The 19,057-nt window shown below is 48.8% G+C and overlaps 2 protein-coding genes across 18 annotated transcripts in view; one reads left to right on the top strand and one right to left on the bottom strand.

The window, feature by feature from the left end:
* LOC147911631 (G protein-coupled receptor 143-like) overlaps window positions 1–1,004 on the top strand; it is a 41,642-nt gene extending 40,638 nt beyond the window's left edge. For all 7 annotated transcript variants that reach the window (XM_087427816.1, XM_087427811.1, XM_087427812.1 and 4 more), the window contains one exon: window positions 576–1,004. In XM_087427816.1, the coding sequence (XP_087283942.1) occupies window positions 576–597 (22 nt within the window). In that variant the 3' untranslated portion in view covers window positions 598–1,004. The remainder of the gene's footprint in view (window positions 1–575) is intronic.
* Window positions 1,005–6,174: 5,170 nt separating this feature from the next.
* LOC101399607 (transducin beta like 1 X-linked) overlaps window positions 6,175–19,057 on the bottom strand; it is a 223,322-nt gene continuing 210,439 nt past the window's right edge. For all 11 annotated transcript variants that reach the window (XM_087427861.1, XM_087427863.1, XM_087427864.1 and 8 more), the window contains 6 exons: window positions 16,018–16,139; window positions 13,402–13,476; window positions 12,873–13,000; window positions 10,702–10,867; window positions 8,883–8,984; window positions 6,175–7,875 (listed from right to left, as the gene is read on the bottom strand). In XM_087427861.1, coding sequence (XP_087283987.1) covers window positions 7,849–7,875; window positions 8,883–8,984; window positions 10,702–10,867; window positions 12,873–13,000; window positions 13,402–13,476; window positions 16,018–16,139 — 620 coding nt within the window. In that variant the 3' untranslated portion in view covers window positions 6,175–7,848. The remainder of the gene's footprint in view (window positions 7,876–8,882; window positions 8,985–10,701; window positions 10,868–12,872; window positions 13,001–13,401; window positions 13,477–16,017; window positions 16,140–19,057) is intronic.

Here is a 19,057-nt window from a genome sequence, read left to right as displayed (position 1 = left end):
TGGCTCCTTTGTCAAAGATTAGCTGTCCATAGATGTGTGGGTTTATTTCTGGGCTTTCGATTCTATTCCAATCGGGAGGAGTCTTCGTGTGACAGAGGTCGGTGGGCTCCCTCCCTTTGGGCACCTCCTGGAGTTGAGTGCAGGCGGTGAGGCCACCAGGGGCGCTGTTGCCCGAGCGAGCGCCCCCGTGGCAGCCGCACCGGCAGTCCAGAGGCGCGCTGTTATCTCGTGCACCTAAATCCAACAGCACAGGTCACGGCGCTTCGAAACCTTCCCGTGTCAACTGCGGTCTCCACTCGGTCTGCAGTGTCCGTGTGGTTCAGCTGTCTGAGACGCACATTCAGCTGCCCGGTTTGGAAAAAGGGATGCTGGGGGGTGCTGAAGATGGAGACAGAATCATGCATCAGGGGCATTTGATGATTCTGTAGGATTTGCTTCATCTGTTGGAATGATTTAATCAAATGTAGGTGAAAATATCATGTAATTTTTTTTTTTCTTAATAGACATTTCTGAAGCTTATGAAAACCCTTCTAGGACACTGACACCATCACTATCTTTTCTCTTTTCCTCTCCAGGTTCCGATGCCAGCACAATTGAAATCCACGTTGCAAGTGGGCCCCGCCACGAACATGAGGTTGGATCTGTTCCCCAAACCCAGGGAGACCTATGAGACGGCCGTGACGGGGGGTCCAGCCCCCACATTCCTCAAACTCGACATTTCTCATTCTCTAGAACTGTTCTGGCCTTCCCATCACCACACTGCCAGGTGTGGCATCCCCCCAATCTTACTCTCATCCCCGTATTAGAGCTTCTCCCCGAGGATCCTCTTTATGATGAGAAAGGATCCATGAGTGTGTGCTTGGGAATCACAGAATTCCTTCTAGACCAAAGAACAGCTTCTCTAGACTCTTAGTAGCCATTAGTTTTTCTGAGACCGGCTGTAATGTAAATGCCGGATCCCAGTGCTTCGGAAAAGTTCAGAAAATAAAGTAGCTGCAACCAAGCTCCCGGCCTGACTTGCGTTCTGTCTGTACCACACCTCTAGCGAATGCGCGTGACTGGGGGATTGAGGACGCCACAGGGCAGTGAGGTACAGAAGCAGCAGGACGACCAGGGGCGCCGGCTCTGATCACTGATTGAGCCCTTGGTCCCCACACTATGTTGAGCAGTGCCATAGCCTAAGGAATCCTCGGAACCTGACTTATGCTCGGATCATTTCCTAGATCTCCTTTCCATCAGCTGAAATAGAAATACACACACACACACACATATATATATATATATATTTTTTTTTCTTTTTGGCGAAAATATTGTCGTATGCCTTAGACTTGCAAGCCACCCAGCTGTGTCTATAGCAAAGCAAGATAACACTATTTTCTCAGGACACTGCAGACAGCCTTGCCATGTGACACCTCCCTTCGTATCATGATTAGGACTCCCTTTCGCTCTAGAAAAGCTATCCAGGATGCTTGTGGACTTGTACCTTTGGAGAGCTGCACGGCCACGGATGGCTTCACAGCACACAGTGACTGTGACCCTGGTGCCCAGCGCTGCACGTTCCTAAGGGTGGACCTGCGCTAGATCACACCCACTTTGATCCCCAGAGTCAGAGACGTGAAGGAGTTCTAGCTTTTCCAGGAGGCCTCTGCATCTTCATTGGCATATTGATATTCGGGCTGCTCCCAGCATTAGAAGCCTCTCTGGTTTGAGGATTCCTCCCCGAGTGGATGAGGCTCAGTCCCACCCTCAGTCTAGAGGCAAAGGTGCCAGCTACTCACTTTTCCAGCCTCCCTTGCAGCTAGAGCAGGGCACAGGACTAGGCAGAGCCATTCAGATATGTGTCCCAAATCTTTGCGTTAGAAGCTGGTCCCTAAGAGAATGGGTTGTGGAGAAGTGCTTCTGGAACGGGGCTTGGCAGCAGCGGGCATGTCGGCTTTGGGAGGCAGCTTGGGTGTGCTTTAGGGGCTGGTTCAGTGTCTGTCCGAGTGTGCGCAGCACTGGCGCTGCAGCCGTGCCCCGTGTTGTCCGCATAGGACTGATCCCGGAGCCTGGTTTTGGCTGTTCTGTCGGCATGGCCTCCAAGCCTGGTTCTCCAGAGGTTCCTCAGAGCTGCCCAATAACCTCATCCATTCTTTTTGGCTTACATTTGCCAAAGTCAGGTTCGGAACCCTGACTGATCCGATTGCCGAGTTAAGCAATTCCTCCTAGACAGGGCATCAACATCACTAGCTGGCACAGAGGTGTTTATGGGGCGAGCTGAGAGCGAGAGGGTGTGAGTACCTTCTCACGGCTACTTGCCAAACACTGAGCTGCAACTCGGCACTGGGAATACACAAATGACACTGGAGATGGGGTAGACTAAGTCAATCTAGGGAATAAGAGAGACATAACTGAGCAAACGAATGAACGAACGAGATGACAGACAAAGCTTGGTTTTAGCAATTTCCCCGTAAGGCTGGTTGCTGCAGAAGGATTTCTGATAACGGGTCCTTATTGTTTAGAGATGGCGGATACTAGAATATGCTGGGATGCTAAGGAGAACGATCCAGCGGAAAGTGAGCGATAACGGTGATGTGAAGGAGGGGATAACTACTGGGGAGAAGTCCTTGAAAAGGTGAGGGAACTGGGACCGAGAGCTGGGAGTTGGGGCTGGCCGCACGTGACACAGGCGCAGCTGGGAGTGTGGTTTGGATAGAAGGAGGAGGCTGTTCCTATCAGGTAGCTTCCATTTGACTTTAACTTATTGGCCAGTTTATTAATCACACCATAAAATATTTAATGAGTTGACTCTTCCCTATTCCAGAGATCTCCTCCCCCTTTACAATTGTGTGGTTCTGATAGAACGGATTACTCCCAGCCGTCTTCTCTCTATAACTTGGATGACAGTTTTCTGAATCAGAGCCCCATTCTCCAGAGCACTAACGTCAAGGTTTAGTGGAAGGTAACACTGTCAATAACACTGTCCCCGCCCCCTCCCTACAGTCCCCTGCGCCCTCTCCCCGTCCCCCTCCAGGTGGAACTGCGTCCTCTGGCCTTGGCGACCTCACCAGTGGATGAGACACTTCAGAGAAAAAGGAGCCAGGTGGGGAAAAAAATCGTTCCGCCAAATTCTGAGTGTTTTGTAAGCGCAGAAATCCGCTTCCCACCACTTCCTGCCTCTTCTCGTGCACTCAGTGACTTCCAGGTCTCCGGCAGCAGTGACCAACAGCTGGCAGCCGCAGGGGCGGAGACTTGCTGTGAATACGACAGACCTTCTCATTTTTCCTTTAGGAATAGCACCAAGATGTGGGCAGTTAAAAAAGTTATCTGTTCAGTGAGTGGAAGCTTCGATTTTCAAAATAAATAAAATTAAGTGGAGCCTCAAAGGACCAAGGAAAACAATTTTAGGATCACTGCAGCAGAGGGCTCTGTGTAATGAAGATGAGCGGTACATAGATCTGGGATAATCTGTGTGGTCTCAACCCAGACTCCTCTACAGTATAAAGAAAGCCGTTTAAAGCTATTAATGTTGCCAGCATTGCTGTGAAGAAGCCACACAGTCTCATGTGCCCTTATCCCGGGGAGCTCTGTCCTGAGGGTGCTGCCTGCCCGCTCTGTTTGCTACAAGCGTCTTCCCAGGGCCTGCCTGTGGCTTCAGGAGCAGGGGTCAGGGTGCTCAGACTTCACCCCAGGTCCACCATGGGGGAACGTTGCTTGGGCAACTCGGTTAAAAAAGAAAAATAAACATAAGCAGGCTTCACCCCAGTCAACACTGAGACCCATGAGGGAGGGTCGGCCCTGGCCCTGTGCTTTGTGCTAGTGGGGGACTAAGTTGGCATTAGAGGAAAATGACACCAGACCTGCTTCGTGACTCGCTTGTACAGCAAAACGCAACCCACCTCTCCACCTCTCCACGTCAACTGCCTCCCCCGCCTATGGGGATACCAATATCCACGAACTAACTAAATTACTAACACCCACCAATTGATTCAAGCAGCATAAATGGAAACACCTGGCAGAGCTCGGCGCAGAGCAGATGTCAATAAACTTGCACGTCAATGTCCTCACCCATGTCCTGTGACTTGAGGGTCTTCTAATTACTCAGCGCTAATCCTTGAAGCCAGACTCCCAGCAAGCCCACCCACTGGCAAAACTCATTTGCTTTGACTTTGTAAAACAGCCTGAAATGGAGTCCTGAACAGGAAGCACAAGAAAACCCGCTCCCTTTATAGAATAACCCTTTATAATCTGCTGCTCCTGCCAGATCATGGCGTTCAGGTCCCTTTGCCCTACTTAAGCAGGGCAATCCCGGAAAGAGGCCTTCAAGTTATTTTGAGAAAATGCAGAGTCCGGTCTTCACTCATCAGTGTCGATGTGGGCCCGAGTTCCCGAGTGACATGAAGAAAGCACGCCCACAAAGTTCTCTAATATCAAAATAGAGCAATTTATTCAAGACACTGAATATGATCTGTTGATTCTCTCGAAACAAATGAGCTACGACACACAAGGTGATTCTTTTTCTCAGAGAGCGTGAGGGTGAGTGGGGGGGGAGGGAGAACAGAACGGGGGTCGATGTGCATGGAACAGGACTGGGGAGATGCTGACAGAACCACATCTGGCTGCACGTCTGACACAGACAATAAAAACTGCAGAAGCCAGAATTCGAAACCTCGGTGAGTGGCGGAAGGAACATTTCTGCATTTGACAAGAAACACGATTAGAGAGAAAAAAAGGTGGAACAAAAGGTTAAAAAGGAGAAAAATAACAAGGAACAAAGCAGACCCTTACGTTTGACAAAGTGCACTTCACTTGGCTCCATGATCTATTTTTAGAAAGACAAAAACGAAAGTCAAGTCCTAGGTGTCGTGCGGGGTGCGAGGGTTGAAACCCTGTAACGGCCCCGGGGGTGGGCAGCATCCGTTTCCCAGGTGTGTGCGGGATATGCTCTTGGTCACTTCAAACCCAACAGAAGATTCCAGATATGGCTGCCTTCAGAATCAAGGTTAAATTTGGTCACTAAGACTTGAGCTTTACTCACAATTTTTAAGAGCTGTAAACAACGTGAGACACTAACACGACCTATGGGCCACCCCTCGATGACAAAGATGAATCTCCTGACTTTCCAGCAGGGTGGACGCTGGCATGTAAACGGGGTTCCGATAAATAGCTGTCATTCTGTTGGGGATGGACTTGAGGGGCGCTGGCTACGTTCTCGTGCTTGGTCCCCCTTGCGGCCCGAGGGAAGCTCCTCTCCCATGGCTGCTCAGGAAGCCAGGGATGCAGTCTGCCTTCGTCACTGTCAGATGCACTTCTCTGTGCACAGGGACGGAGCCCGTGTGGTCCACGCCTCACCACCCTCGCCTCCCACCTAACAATTCCCCAGTGGTTCAGATCTGTCAAGAGGCTAATGCCAACAGTGAAGCGAGACCCTGACTACAACCTTCATGTGAGGATTGTCTAGTGAGCCCCTTACAGGAGGTCCCACCATGGCCACCCCACAGCAGTGTTTGGCCTGTCACACACAAGCCGACAGGCTGACCCTCGACAGCTGAGGCTCTGTAGAGATGAATACGTTTTTATTTGGGGAGGGGTCAAGATGGTATTCATCTGGACCCCCACAAACCACATCCCGAACCTAATGATTTCTTGGGGCAGGAAATTATCAACATACCTGGGGGCGTCTGCTATGTTCAAAGATGGGTGACTCCATTGAACTTTGACCTCTGCTAAGCGTTTAGGTAAAGGAGCCCAATCAACTACGCACAAGCCAACAGAGCACTCTTTGGTCTTCCACAGCTAGGGCTGGACTAATTCTCATATCCACATGGAGGCCAACTCGTGATGTGAGAGTGATGAAACGCAGCCTGGCTTCTCGAGCTGGTCCCAGCACACTCCAAGTTCTGTAGGAGGCCCTCGCCCGGCCCTGACAGTTGATTTTTGGCTCCACAAATGGGCGCCACCCTCTGAATAACATCCTGTCTCGTTGCTGGAACACACACCTGGCTGAAACCTGCCCGCTGCGCGCCACCCCCAGTCCTGGCCAACTTCCCCATCCCTTCCTGCACCAGCAGGAAGATGGACCAGAGAAGACGCCCTATCCCTTCAGTTCTTTCCGCTGGGGCTAATTTAAAAAATAGGTCAGTGTCGGGTTATGATAAGAGGACAAAGGTCACCTGATCCAAGGAAGGAAAACTCTTCTAGGAACACAAAGCCAGGTTTAATTTTTTAAAAACAGTAAAAAGATTTGTTATTAAAAAAAAGAAAATCTTCCTCCTAGTCTCTTGCGAGAGAAGGAAATGATGAAGATGGCAGAAATCAGTAGTGACATTCTACCTATAGAATTCACCTTCAAGACTGGAAAATCTTCCTTCCCCGTTCATTCTTGTCATTAACAGAGCAAGTGAGACCCTGGAGCCCTCGATGTCAGCCCTGCAGGGACCTGCCTACCTGCTCTTGGTACACCAGCCATCGGGAGTTATTACACTGCTGCGAAAAGATGTCGCTAATAGGCGACATGGAGCCGAGTTGTCGGTTCTGATGGCTTCTTCAATACCGCCTCGTTTGGGGAAGGCTTCTTGGGGCCAGAGGGCCCTGTTCTTCATTTCTCTCCTACGGGCTGCTAAGGTGAAGGGGACTCGGAGGACGCCCAGCTCTTCTTCGAGCCACAGAGCAGGCCTCTCCTCTCTGGCCGCAGAACTATCCCTCTGCCCATCCAGAGGACTGACTCTTTTCCACCCAGAGTTCCAAGTGCCTTTCATGAAGCTGAAGGGAAAGGGACAAGCTACCTCAGACCCTGCCTGTGTCTTCCTAAAATTTACTTAAAATATGAATCACACAAAGCTCTCTATGTCTGATGGCCATTTTCGGATTTTAAAATTGTTTTAACATAAAAATATTTTTTTTTCCAAAAATACTCCGGGCTCTTTCTCTTATAAGTCATTTTTTTTCTTCTGTAAAAAGTCCCCCTTGCCCTGCCTTCTTACATAAAGCACTTATGCGCCAAAAGTGCCCTTGACACTTAAGATCTGAAGTAACTATGAGAGAAGGACAGAGAGAGCGTGAGCGGGGGTGGGGGTGGGTACGGGGTGGGGGCAGGAGGGAGGTGAGGGGGGCGAGAAAGCTGTCTGTCAAAAGATTTTTTCGTGGCGTCCACGAGGCTGCATCTGCTGAGGGTGGACTGCAAACCAAGACCACACGGAACAAAGGAAAGAGGGGGAGGGGCAGGAAACAACAGGAAAGAAGCAACAAGCCAAACACAGTTTCCATCTCAGATGGAAGGCCCCCAGACGACAGGATTCCAGCCAATAGAAAAACCACTGGACAAAGAAGATTCTAGAAAATACAAAGTGTTGGATTACAAAGTTGCACATTTCATCAGTACAAACTGGTCTTTGAACATCCTTTGCGAGAGCAACTGTAGTGTCCAAATTGTCAGGGGAAAAAACCCCTGGGGTTTTTTTCCCCCCTCCTTTTGGTTTATCACAGCATTTTTCTCTTTTTTCTTTTTTTGGCACAGCTATTTTTTTTTTTTCCTCTTAGCCATCAGAGCCTGTTCTAGATGGAAACCAAACTGTGCACTGTCTAGCTGGTGGCTTTGTGCTTCCCAGGTTGAATGTTCCAGGTGGAAACCATTCTTTCCCCCTTCGATTTGACTGTGTGTTATGTTTTTGTTTTAAACTTCTTGATGAAGATTACGAAAAAATATAGACTCCTGTGGCCAGGGATGAGTTGGTTTCCAAGTACACTCTAACGCAAGTCAAGTTTGTACAGTTTCAGAGCTGATAGGATTGTGTCTCAAGAGGGCTGTAACCCCACACATTCACTGCTGGTCCGTTAGAACTCTTTTCTTTTCTCTATAATATTTTGTGTTTACTTTCGCAGATCTAAAACACACACCTGGAAGGAAAGAGAAAGCGCTGTTATCTTGAGAGACAGCACCAAGATGTCTTTAGAGCAGAGGTTGGCCACCTCTGTGGCCCATGGACCAAACCCAGCCCACCACTCACTTTTTATAAATAAAGTTTTATTGGCACATAGTCACGAAGGTTCAGAGAAGCTCTGATAACAGGCTAGTGTGAGAGCATCTGACCAACCAACTCCAAGCAAACAGCACAGAGGGGAAAAGCCAAGTCAAGGGCAATGCTAGGAACTAATGGGGTGGCAGTGGCCACCAGCAGGTGTCACGGACCAGACGCCCGTGTGGCAGGGCAGAAGACAACTCAAGTCTTTGAGAACATTTAGGGGCCATGCTGACACTCGGCCAGCCAGCCCATTGCCCCCTGCCTTAGAGCTCAGGGCAATCTTAAGTTCAGGGGGATTCGAGAAGCTAGACACCGCATGTGATCAGAATAGGGCCACTGAAACCCAGGAGACCTGTGGAATGAAAGGTTGTGCCTTCATCACCAGAGGGCCCAGGCTGGGGGCACAATCACGGAGCTAAGACAGGAACAAGTTTCTCAGCCTGGGATCAGTGACTTTCGGGGCTGGAGACTTCTTTTGTGAGGCTATTTTGTGCACTGTAGGAGGTTTCGCAGCACTAGATGCCAGTAGCACCCCCACCCCCCCAAAACAGTGACAACCAAAAATGCCTCCAGACATGCCTAACGTCCTCAAGGGGGCACAGTCACCCCAGTTGAGAACCACCAATCTCACTGAGACAATGTCGGCTGGAATGACATTCTGGAAGAGAGGAAGAGATGGCCATTCTCAGATGTGGTACCAACCCAACGGGATCCAGCCCAGCAGTTTCCTTCACCCAATACACATTTGCTGAGTGCCTGCGGTGGCCCTCGAAGACAAGCACCCATCACACTCCAGAAGCGCACGCAAGTGTTGGCTGCCCGGCTTGTCATCTCTCCGCCCTCGCGCCCTCCCCTCCCCAGCAAACCACAGGTGCTACTTACAGAGCCGTCGGACGCACTGGCGCCCACTTTGTCTCCTCGAGCGTTCCAGCACACCTCAAAGATGCCGCCAGTGCCTCGGTAGCTGTGGACGAGACTTCCACTCTGCAAAGCAAAGCAATTGTCACTCACGATGCAGGGGGCACTTAGCACACGGACGTGGTAGGGTGGGCACTCCTCCTCGCCCCTCCACCCCGTACGTTATCGCAAAAATTTTCACAAGCAAAGAAGTTAAACGAATTTTCAGTAAGCACTGGTGGCTGTAGAAACACGTCCCTCAGATTTCCTACAATGGGAACAGATCGGACCTACGGCTGCCCCCAGAATCCACCTCTACATTTCGGCTGAGGTCACCCTCCCACAGGCCATTCCAGCCAGTGACTAGTGGCGGGAGGGGGGGGAGGGAACAGGGACACGGGACAACGACTCAGGCAGCCATCTCTATGAGAGGGGAACTAGGGGAGGAGCAAGTCAACAATATTATATATTTTTTTATATTTAGAGAAGGCATCCCTTTCACTGAGGATGAGTTAGCTTTAAAATGTCTCAAAGAGTTCTGTGATTTATAAAAAAGGGGTGAACTAATTTGATGAGTTTTTGACGGTAGGCAGTCCTAACCGATGATGTCATTCTTCAATGACGTCATTCTACAAATCCATCCATCACTATTTCTAGTAGGCATTTCATGAATAGAGACTCTTGCACGTTAATCCCGGGATGCATGTTTTCCGGGTGGCCCATCTAGGGCTGTGAGGCTGGTTCCATGTAGGGTCCATTATCACCTTTCCCTCCCTGAGAGAATGTGGTTCATGTGAGGCAGTCCCTGGGAAGCCTGGGGTCTCAGTGGACCTCCTGCCCTATGCCAGTTACCTTGGCTCATCTACCACTTCCCCCTGCCACAAGGGGCCATGGACTTGAGAATGCAAATCCATCTGAAAGTCAACCAAGCCAAACGGAATCAGGAAGGTGGATAGATTACGAGGGGAGAGGGAAGGCCATTTAATCCATCCTGAGATCAAACAAAATAGATCATTGGTCATTTGCAATGACTCCTGCCATGCTACCATTTCTGTCTTCCATCAGCAGGAGGACCAAGAGCTGACTGCCCAATAGAACACTTGATACATATTAGTTCTCTATATATTCAGAATTCTCACATCCTCAGGCGTGGCCAGAGATACCCCCAGTGGCTACATTTAGTCAAATACTGTCTCCTTTTAGTCCCGGTAACAGGACACCCCATACTGACATACCTTAGCTACCCAAACATAAAATATCTCCATTTGAAAAACCAAAATGGCATGATAACAGCGAACAAATATTCCTTCGTACTCCCTCATTTGCTCCATGGAGAAGCTACAGGAGTTGGTGTGGAGCAGAGGAGGTCACGGCTGGCCTTGTCCCCATTGGCTGGCCCCTCGGAAAGCTCAGATGGAAGGACACCTCTCACCCCAACTTAGTACCCAGAGGGCAGCATCTCTGGTGAGACGATGACTGGGCCTCACTTTTCAGAGATAACTGTTCGTGCCCAGGAAAAGGATGAGGCAAGAAGAAGGTTTCACGCCAGGGAGTCAGAAAAAGTAACAGAAGATGGTGGGCGGCCCTGAGGGGGAAGACCCCACAGCCCATATGGAGCACAGGGCAGATGGCATTCAGCCTGGGGGCTGCCTGGGGAGTCGGGGTTTGCTTCAAGGCTCCGTCCGAGGCAACTCATTCCTGCGCACAAATTCCCCAGTCGCCGTCCTGAGGCTGGGTCACCGAAAACATGACTCTCCGGGTGTTACTTTCAGAAAGGATTCGGCCACAGGAATCGGGGCATTACCTGAGTATTCCAGATATGCACGCACTTGTCAAAGGAGCCACTGGCCAGATACTTCCCGTCAGGGCTAAAAGCTACGCTATAGACAGGTTCCTGATGCTTGGTCAGCGTGTGGATGCAGACGCCACGCTCGACATCCCAGAGTCGCACCGTCGAGTCAAACGAAGCACTGCACAGACGGGAGAGAAAACACCACAGAAACACGTGCGTTTCTTCCTATTTCTCTAAGATGTTTCACAGGTATCGTGAGTTATTTTTCCTTCCTAGCTTTTACGTTTTGAGACACAATAAACGGTAGGCTTTTTTTCTTCTAAAATGTGACTCAGTTGTACTGAAAATAAAGCCATGGTTATAAAACAAATCTCTCCTTTCTTTTCTGTTTTTTTTTTGGGTGCTGTTATGAGGGAAACAAATTGACATCTGCATTTTCTACAGATACGCATGATAAATACTTTTATAGAATATTTACCACGTTTTCTAAAATGCTCCTATAATTTAAAACACAACATCTATCATTACCAACTAAGATAATGCTGATAGCCAAATCTGAAAAAATTGCAAATTGAGTGAATAAACATTTTTAATCCAACGGGGATTAAAATACAATTGCCTCCAAATAGGCAATCATACTGCCGAGAGCTGCAAATTTTAGTTATTTTCAAATTTAAAAGAATAGTACATCTGACAAAGCTGTTGTCTGGCATTCTTTCTCTCTGCAGGGACTCATTAGGCACTGGTAGGTCCCTTTTGTACTTGTTGACTAAAGGATAATTTATGCTCATCATGGGTATATGTGATACAAAAGCACCTTCCAAATCATCAAAAAAATGATTACAGTGTGTTCTGTATCATCGTCATTTACGTGGATTTTAGGTCAATGACTTGAAATAAGAGAATTATGGCTTTTGTGTTTTTCTGGTTTGGACTCTCAGTTGATGCGTGGATTCTTTCTGGTGTTTTCTAAGAGACTGCCTTGGGTTGAGCACTTTTAGCAACAAGAGTGCTTGCTGCTTGGCGAGCCCCCTCACCCCCCTGCCACTCTGCTACACTGCAGAGGTGGAGGGTGCTTCCTGATCTACAGCGAACTTTGCCACCCATCACTTCTCCCCACAATCCCATTCTCTGCAACGGTATGGAATAAACCCACTGTGCTTCCTGGTAGTGAAACATCCCCCCCAAGTATTTCAAAAAACACACCCCTGTTTCTTTGGATCACAGTTTCCAGACCCCTGAGTATCCCAGCATTCATTCTCAGAATCTCTCTTGCTCGTTCTTTTTCTTTTTTTTTTATAATTTTATTTATTTATTTTTCCCCCAAAGCCCCAGTAGATGGTTGTATGTCATAGCCGCACATCCTTCTAGTTGCTGTATGTGGGACGCGGCCTCAGCATGGCCGGAGAAGCGGTGCGTCGGTGCGCGCCCGCGATCCGAACCCGGGCCGCCAGCAGCGGAGTGCGCGCACTTAACCGCTAAGCCACGGGGCCGGCCCTCTAGCTCGTTCTTCTAATGTTCTTATTAAAACACAGTATCAAGGGCGGGACGTTAGATCCTGAGTGGGGTCTGAGAAGCGTTGGGACAAGCCCATTCTGTTGAAATTCTGCAGCCTAAAGTGATGTGGTTTGGGGAGGCCACCGTGGTCACTTCTAACCACTCTTCCCAATTCTGGTGTTTGACTGAGAGCCCACTGCACTCCTTCCAATGCTGGTGTCGGAGTGTCTGCACTCTAGAAATGGTTTGGTCAGACCTGGCTGGGGCCGGGGACCCTTTGTCACCACTCAAAAGTCTCGCCACCTGCAGCTGAGTTGAACCATATCAATCAAGCCCAAAGGTCCGAGCAGAACTGTTTCCTTTCTCTGTCATAATAAAAACCTTCACCAAAGCAAAATGCTGGAAGCCTGGACATATACCCAATCCCTCCTACCAGCCTTGTGGCTAAAACCTTCCTTACCTCAAGTCAGGTGTCACATGGTATTTATATCTTGTGGGTCCCTTCCAAGTGAGCTATTGCTTCATTTAGTTTGGAAGGGTGTAAACAAATTTGCAACACCCCTTAGCCAAGTTTTCTGTTCTCTTTGGATACGAATAACTTTTACTGGCTATGTTGCGAGCTCAGCCACAGGGAGCAAGGCTACTCTCAGTAACCGAGCCTGGGCTGTGGGCCGCCCTCTCTTTACCTTGCTAGCATGATGTTGGAGTTGGGGTTGCTGGTAGCTGGCCCAGTGGGACTCCATTTTATGGTGTATATCTCTTTGCTGTGAGCCTGAAGGTCATGGACACACGTATCCTGCTTCATACTCCAGATCTAGAAAACACATCGGGAACAATGTGAGCAAACCCCATTTCTCCAGCCGGAAATGGTTCAACACCATTTATTCCATGAGGGTTCATTAGGTTTCTGGCCCTTGGGAAGCTCACCACCCATGCGGTGTGTAGCGGGCAAACTGGCAGGCAGAAGGACGGGCAAAATGCTAGGGGGCGCCTGTGAGAGAGGCCATGGGGAAGGGAAGAATTCTCGGCAGGAATTTTTGATAAACAGGAGTTAATGGGATGAGAGCGAATCATCGAGTTAGCAATGGGGAGAAGTGACAGAGGCAGGAAGGTGCTCATAACAAGATAATTGGCCAGAGGAGCAGTGACTGTAAGACCTGCATGGAGTACGTGGGGTTGTCTAGGATCAGAGGCTGCCCTTTCAGACAAATTTACCTTTAATGTCATATCATCAGAGCAGGATGCTAGCAGCATTCCAGAAGGATCCCATTTGATGGCATTGACCTCGTTCTGAAAGAGAGCAAAAGGTTTTAAAAAGAAATAAAGGCCTACGAGTAGGTACCACAACCTTCCAGCAGGGGGCAGGAGTACTTCGTCATCACAGCAAAGAGCCTTTTTTTTTTTTTTTTTTTTTGCATTTTACCATGGATATTAAAGACCACAACCCCAGAACCCATATAATTTCCTCTTTTTCTTACTCTGCCTTTCTCATTTATATAAAAGCACAGTCATATACCATACACAACCAGCCACCCTCATCCACATTTCTCTAAGAAAAAAAAATCACAGCTAGGAAGGAAGCCAAACAAATTTACATGTAATAAGCGCGGCACATAAAACCGACAAGACCACAGCTATTTTAAAACTGCCTTTGAAAATCATTTTCCTACGCACTTTTAATACAACCGCTACTCTGTCTGTCTAAATCCGTGCAAGACACTTCTCTGTTGGTGCTGCGTGGAGGGGGAAGGGGAGGAAGGCGTAAAGAAAAAAAGTGTCGGTGTACAAGAGGCTAAATCCTGGAGGATGAAGGCAAAGGCACCTACGGGCAAGGGAGGAGGGGCCCCACGGTTATTAAGGAGCCACCTGCGGCAACGTCTGGACATGAGTGGTGCGTGCTGGGCGTGGTGAGCTGAGGAGATGCGGCAGGAGCAAGGAGACGGGTCCTGGGCTTTCTAGTAGGGTGACTGAGGGCCCCATGTGCCCAGGACAGTCCCACTCCTGCCTGCTGTCCCAGCCTAACAATTCACTAATTTCACACTCATAATCAATTTCCCAATCCTAAGTGCTCTGGTTTGGATGATACATTTTATGGTCATGCTACTTGCTAAAGACACTGAGTTCTGAAGGGTGTGAAGTGGGAAAGTGACAAGGCCACATCTGTGTTCCATGTGGTACCAATGGTGAATGGCCCAGAAAAAAGGGAGGAAAGAAGCTTGGGGTCCAAGGAGCAGGCCACTGGGCAAGTCGGGAGGATGAAGGGGTCGGACCGGAGAGGGGTGTGTGGCGTGCATGTGCGTGCGTGCGCACACAGACATGGACATGAGTAAGCAGGTCGAGGAGGACACCACAAGAAGCTGGTGTCTCATGAGAGGTGCTGACCTAGGGACAGGCTCAGCCAGGACAAGGGCAGCTTGGGTGGCTCTGACTGCAACTGTTGAGAGGAGAACCCATGGGCGGATCTCTCAGGGCCTGGGAATGCGGAGCTGGTCCCCACTGACTGTCCCCAGCTGAACCACCTTTAATCCTCCAGGGTGGAACCAACTCCTTCCGGAGAGTGTACTTTCCCCTCCCTCCTTCTGCAGCCCAAGCCAAGTTCCAGGAAGCACCTAGAAACGGCTCATAGGTCTTCGGAAGAAAGAGACTCCACTGCATTAAGCTCATATCTTGTGCTGAAGGATGAGCTGCCGAGAGACTCATGTGGTGGGATGACTGGCAGTCACGAAGACCTTACGAGCAGCCCTATTAAAAGCTTGGGAATAGTCTAGAGTTAGAGGAAAAACAAGTTCAGACCATAAAAATAAAGAGAAGGGTCAGTTTAGAGCCACAATGAGATGTTAACAGGACAACGGATCCCTGTGCTCTGAAAGCACCTTCTTTCGGAAGCAGGGACCTGTGGAGAAGAAGCTGGAAAAGGTGGGTACTAAGGAAACAGGCAAATGCCGAGGACAATGGAATTTATGCTGGTTAAATTAGTGGCAAGGGATGTTGTGAGAGAGTCGAAGGGGAGCATGCAGGTGTGAGAGGTTCAAACCCAGGAGGTCTTCCAGGAGGGCTGAGGGATAGTGGGGTTTGGATACTAGAGAAATCTGCTGGGGAAAGGCTGTGAAAAGCCTCATGTGCCACACCAAGGAATTCAATGAGAAGTCAGCTGGCATCTGAGCTTCCCAGATTGAATGTTGACATTTTCCACCAAATTTGGGAAATTTTGGCTATTATTGCTTCAAATAATTTTTCTGTCCCATTAACTTTTTTCTTCTCTCCATTATACACGTATGCTAGAGTGCTTCATAATGTCCCATAGGTCATTAAGCCTCTATTCATTTGTTCAATCTCTTATCAGTTCTTCAAACTGGCAAATTTCTATGATCTCTCTTCAGGTTCACTAACCTTATTTCTGCAGTCTCCCATCTGCTGTTAAACCCACTCATTAAAATTTTCATTTCAGATATTACACCTCTCAGTTTTCAGATTTTCATTTGAATGCTTTTTAAGAACATAGTTTTCCTTTTTTTGCCAACATTCCCAATCTATTCACTCATTACGAGCATCCTTTCCTTTATGTCCTCGTGCATTTTTATAATAGCTACTTTAAAGTCTTTGCTGCAAAATCTGACATCTGGATCATCTCAGGGTCAGTTTTTCTGCTGCCTGCTCATAACTGGGCTAATCCAACCACTTGAGATAGCTACAACAAGTCAAGTGGCAAAGGGCTGCAGAGGAACTGGCCTGCAGTCACAGTATCTCTTACTCCTAGGCATAGAGGAGATGGCTCTCACCTCCCAGCATATTCTCATGAACTCAAGTCCCATAATCAGAATTGGCACTCACTGTGTGTCCTTGGAAAGTTTTGACTGGGCGGTCACAGCCGAGTCTGCAAACATGAATGCACATGTCTGTGCTACAGGAGGCAAAGGTAGTGTTGTTCTGCCAGTCTACATCAAGAGCAGGGGCTGTGGAGCAGGGAGAGAGGGAGGACATTTGCATTTACTGGTTGTGCACAAAGCTCAGGTGATTTAGAACAATTAAAAGCATAGTCAAGAAGCCTTACAAAGTAACACGATAAGCAAGAAATATTCCCAGTGTGAACACAGTCTCTTTCCCTCATTGACTCTAAAGATTTCTCCTTCCACATTTGAAGGGATGACCAGACACTCTGGAGAGAGACCCCATGACACTTCATGCACCCTGTGGCATGCAGTCTCTCGTTGCTCCCCTGGCACAGGTGAGAAAAGGTAGGTGAGAAGTAGCTGCTGCCTGCTCCTTCACCTTGAAGCCTCCAGGAATATCACTGTGGTGGGCTGATTTGATTTGTTTTAGATAGGGAGGAGAGAAAAGGAGAGGAAGATTTCTTCTCCTAGTTCAAGATAACTCACTTTAAAACATCTCCCACAACACATTAATGCATCCCACCAAGTGGAGGGTACTTAAGAGCTGACAAGAACCCCTTTGGGAACACCACTGGGCTTATGGCTCAGGACTTGTGATGAACACCCTCTCTGGCTCTTGGGCCTCTCTCAGGTCCAGGTGGCTCCGCAAGCTCTGTTGACGGTTTTGGGGATGGTGACTGCCCACACAGTGCTCTCCCCTTTCTCCTGACCTCCCCATTAGACTACTCAGCATCTTTGTTCTCTCCTGACACTTCCTTGCTTCTACAGGAAATAGAGGTTTTGGTTCCTGCAAGCCTCTGGTCACAACGTTTTCACCAACTGATCAATACATAACGTTGTCTCATGTGTGTTTCTTAAAGGCAAGTCAGCACTGAATTGGGAAAAGAATCCAGCTGACTCAGGACATGCTAACAATTAGATTACCCCTTCCTTTCCTCAGTCTTTAAACAGAGGTGCACCCCTCCACGTGTCTACCTTCCATAACCGCAGGGATGGATCCCACTAGCTTCCACATCCAGCTCCAGCCCCAGGTGGAGGTTAAGGTGGCAGGATTTGGCTGAGAGTCAGCACTGGTTTTTTGAACTGCCTAGGGGATCTCTTTTTGTTATATCCCCAGCAGTGTGCTTCATGACAGCCCCATGGTTCCTGGCACATTTCCCACATGTGCCCAGCAGAATGAAGGAACCGATCTGCTTGGTCAGAATGATGATCCTGTGAGCCAGAGAGCAAAGCCCACAGCTGCTCTTGTTTACAACACTGCACAAGCAAAATCTGGAATTCCTGGGCCAGCCACTGCATTCCAGACGTGCAATTAGCACATCTGGAAATGTAACAATCTGGGTGGGCCATTCAGGGGATGGTGACCAGCACCTGGCCATAAAAATTAACATCTACTGACTCTTGCCATCCAAAGAAGGGGCCCTCTGTACTCAGCCAGTTAGACCCACTCTGAGTCAGCCCCTGCCGCCAGGACCCTCGCAGCCCCCCACCAGGACCTTTGCAGCCCCCCATATGATCTCACCATTCAGCGTGGATGAGCGACAGTAACAGGGCTAAGCTATTCTGGGGGTCTGGGTGCCCTCCCAGCCCACACGTGGGCCAGTGAGGTCCAGCAGCCAGCACCATTCCAGGCATAGCCAGGCTTCTCTTTCCATTTTTTTAAAAAAAACTTTTAATTTTGAAATACTCATAGTTCACAGGAAGCTGCAAAGATATTAGAGAGAGGTCTTGTGTACCCTTCACCCAGGCTCTCCTCACGATTGTATTCTATGGCCCTATAGTACAATATCAAGACCAGGAATCTGACACTGGTACAACGTGTGCCCAGTGCTATGCCACTTCATTACACGGGCAGATCTGCATATCCACCACTGTGGTCAAGATCCAGAGCCGTTCCATAACCACAGAGATCTCCCTCATGCCACTTGATCATCACATAACTCCCTCCCCGCACCACCCCTCAACTCTGGTTCCATTTCTAAAATTTCGTCATCTCAAGAATGTTATATAAATGACATTTGGAGACTGTTTTTTTTGACTCAGCAGAATGCTCTTGAGATCTACCCAAGCTGCCAATAGCTTCTCAGTAGTTCGTTCCTTCCCACTGCTGAGTGGTACTCCACAGTCAGGCTCTGAGCTAATGCTTCCTGCTGATGGGGACTGAGGGCGCCCCCCACCAGGCCTTCACGGGGAAAACCTAACGGGACAAGATAATTTCCCAGATCAATCTATCAATTGAGGAGGCTTCAAACGCTAAGGAAAGGCACTCCTTACGGCTCTTGCTATCTGCATTTCACCTTGAAAAGGAGCACCCTGCCTTTTCCTCCATCTTGTACAGTCTCTAGCCCACTGCTTGACACAGAAAAAAGAGCAGATAACACCTGGAACTACCCAGGGATGGGATATGGGTCTACATCGTGGGTAGCAAATGTAGGGATGGTTATGGCGCTTATGTCAAACACGATGGAAATCCACTAGCAAGGATGTTCTCACTTGCTGCTTTCTTTGATGTGCACAGTCTAGAGCACTGACACCTGGCATGGAGATGACACACACATCAAAACATGTGGATTGGGTTGCCAGGGACTGAGGAAAAGGGGAATGGAGGGTGACTTCTTAATGGGTAAGGGGTCTCCTTATGGGGTGACAGAAATGTTCTGAAACCAGATAGTGGTGACGGTTGCACACGATGTCAGTGTGTGGTAGTATTGACTAATGGAAAATATTATGTATACTCTGACACACACGCACACAGACACACACACAGACACACACTGGTTGGGATCCCAAGCAGCGTGCATTTGGAACTGTGCCCATTTCCTGGTGGAGAAATACATTCTGTAATATGTTCAGCAACTTCCACATCATCCATGGTGTAAGATTAAAGCAACACCAATAACAAAATTCCCTGGCAGCCCCAAGAGGTGTATCTGGTGTGGACCCCAAGCTTTGAGGACAGCCCTGGAAGAGATGCACCACCT

This window comes from Ceratotherium simum, chromosome Y, assembly GCF_057802395.1.
Source record: "Ceratotherium simum simum isolate JZ-2026a chromosome Y, ASM5780239v1, whole genome shotgun sequence".
Lineage (NCBI taxonomy): Eukaryota > Metazoa > Chordata > Mammalia > Perissodactyla > Rhinocerotidae > Ceratotherium > Ceratotherium simum.
This window is presented reverse-complemented; position numbering and strand designations above follow the sequence as displayed.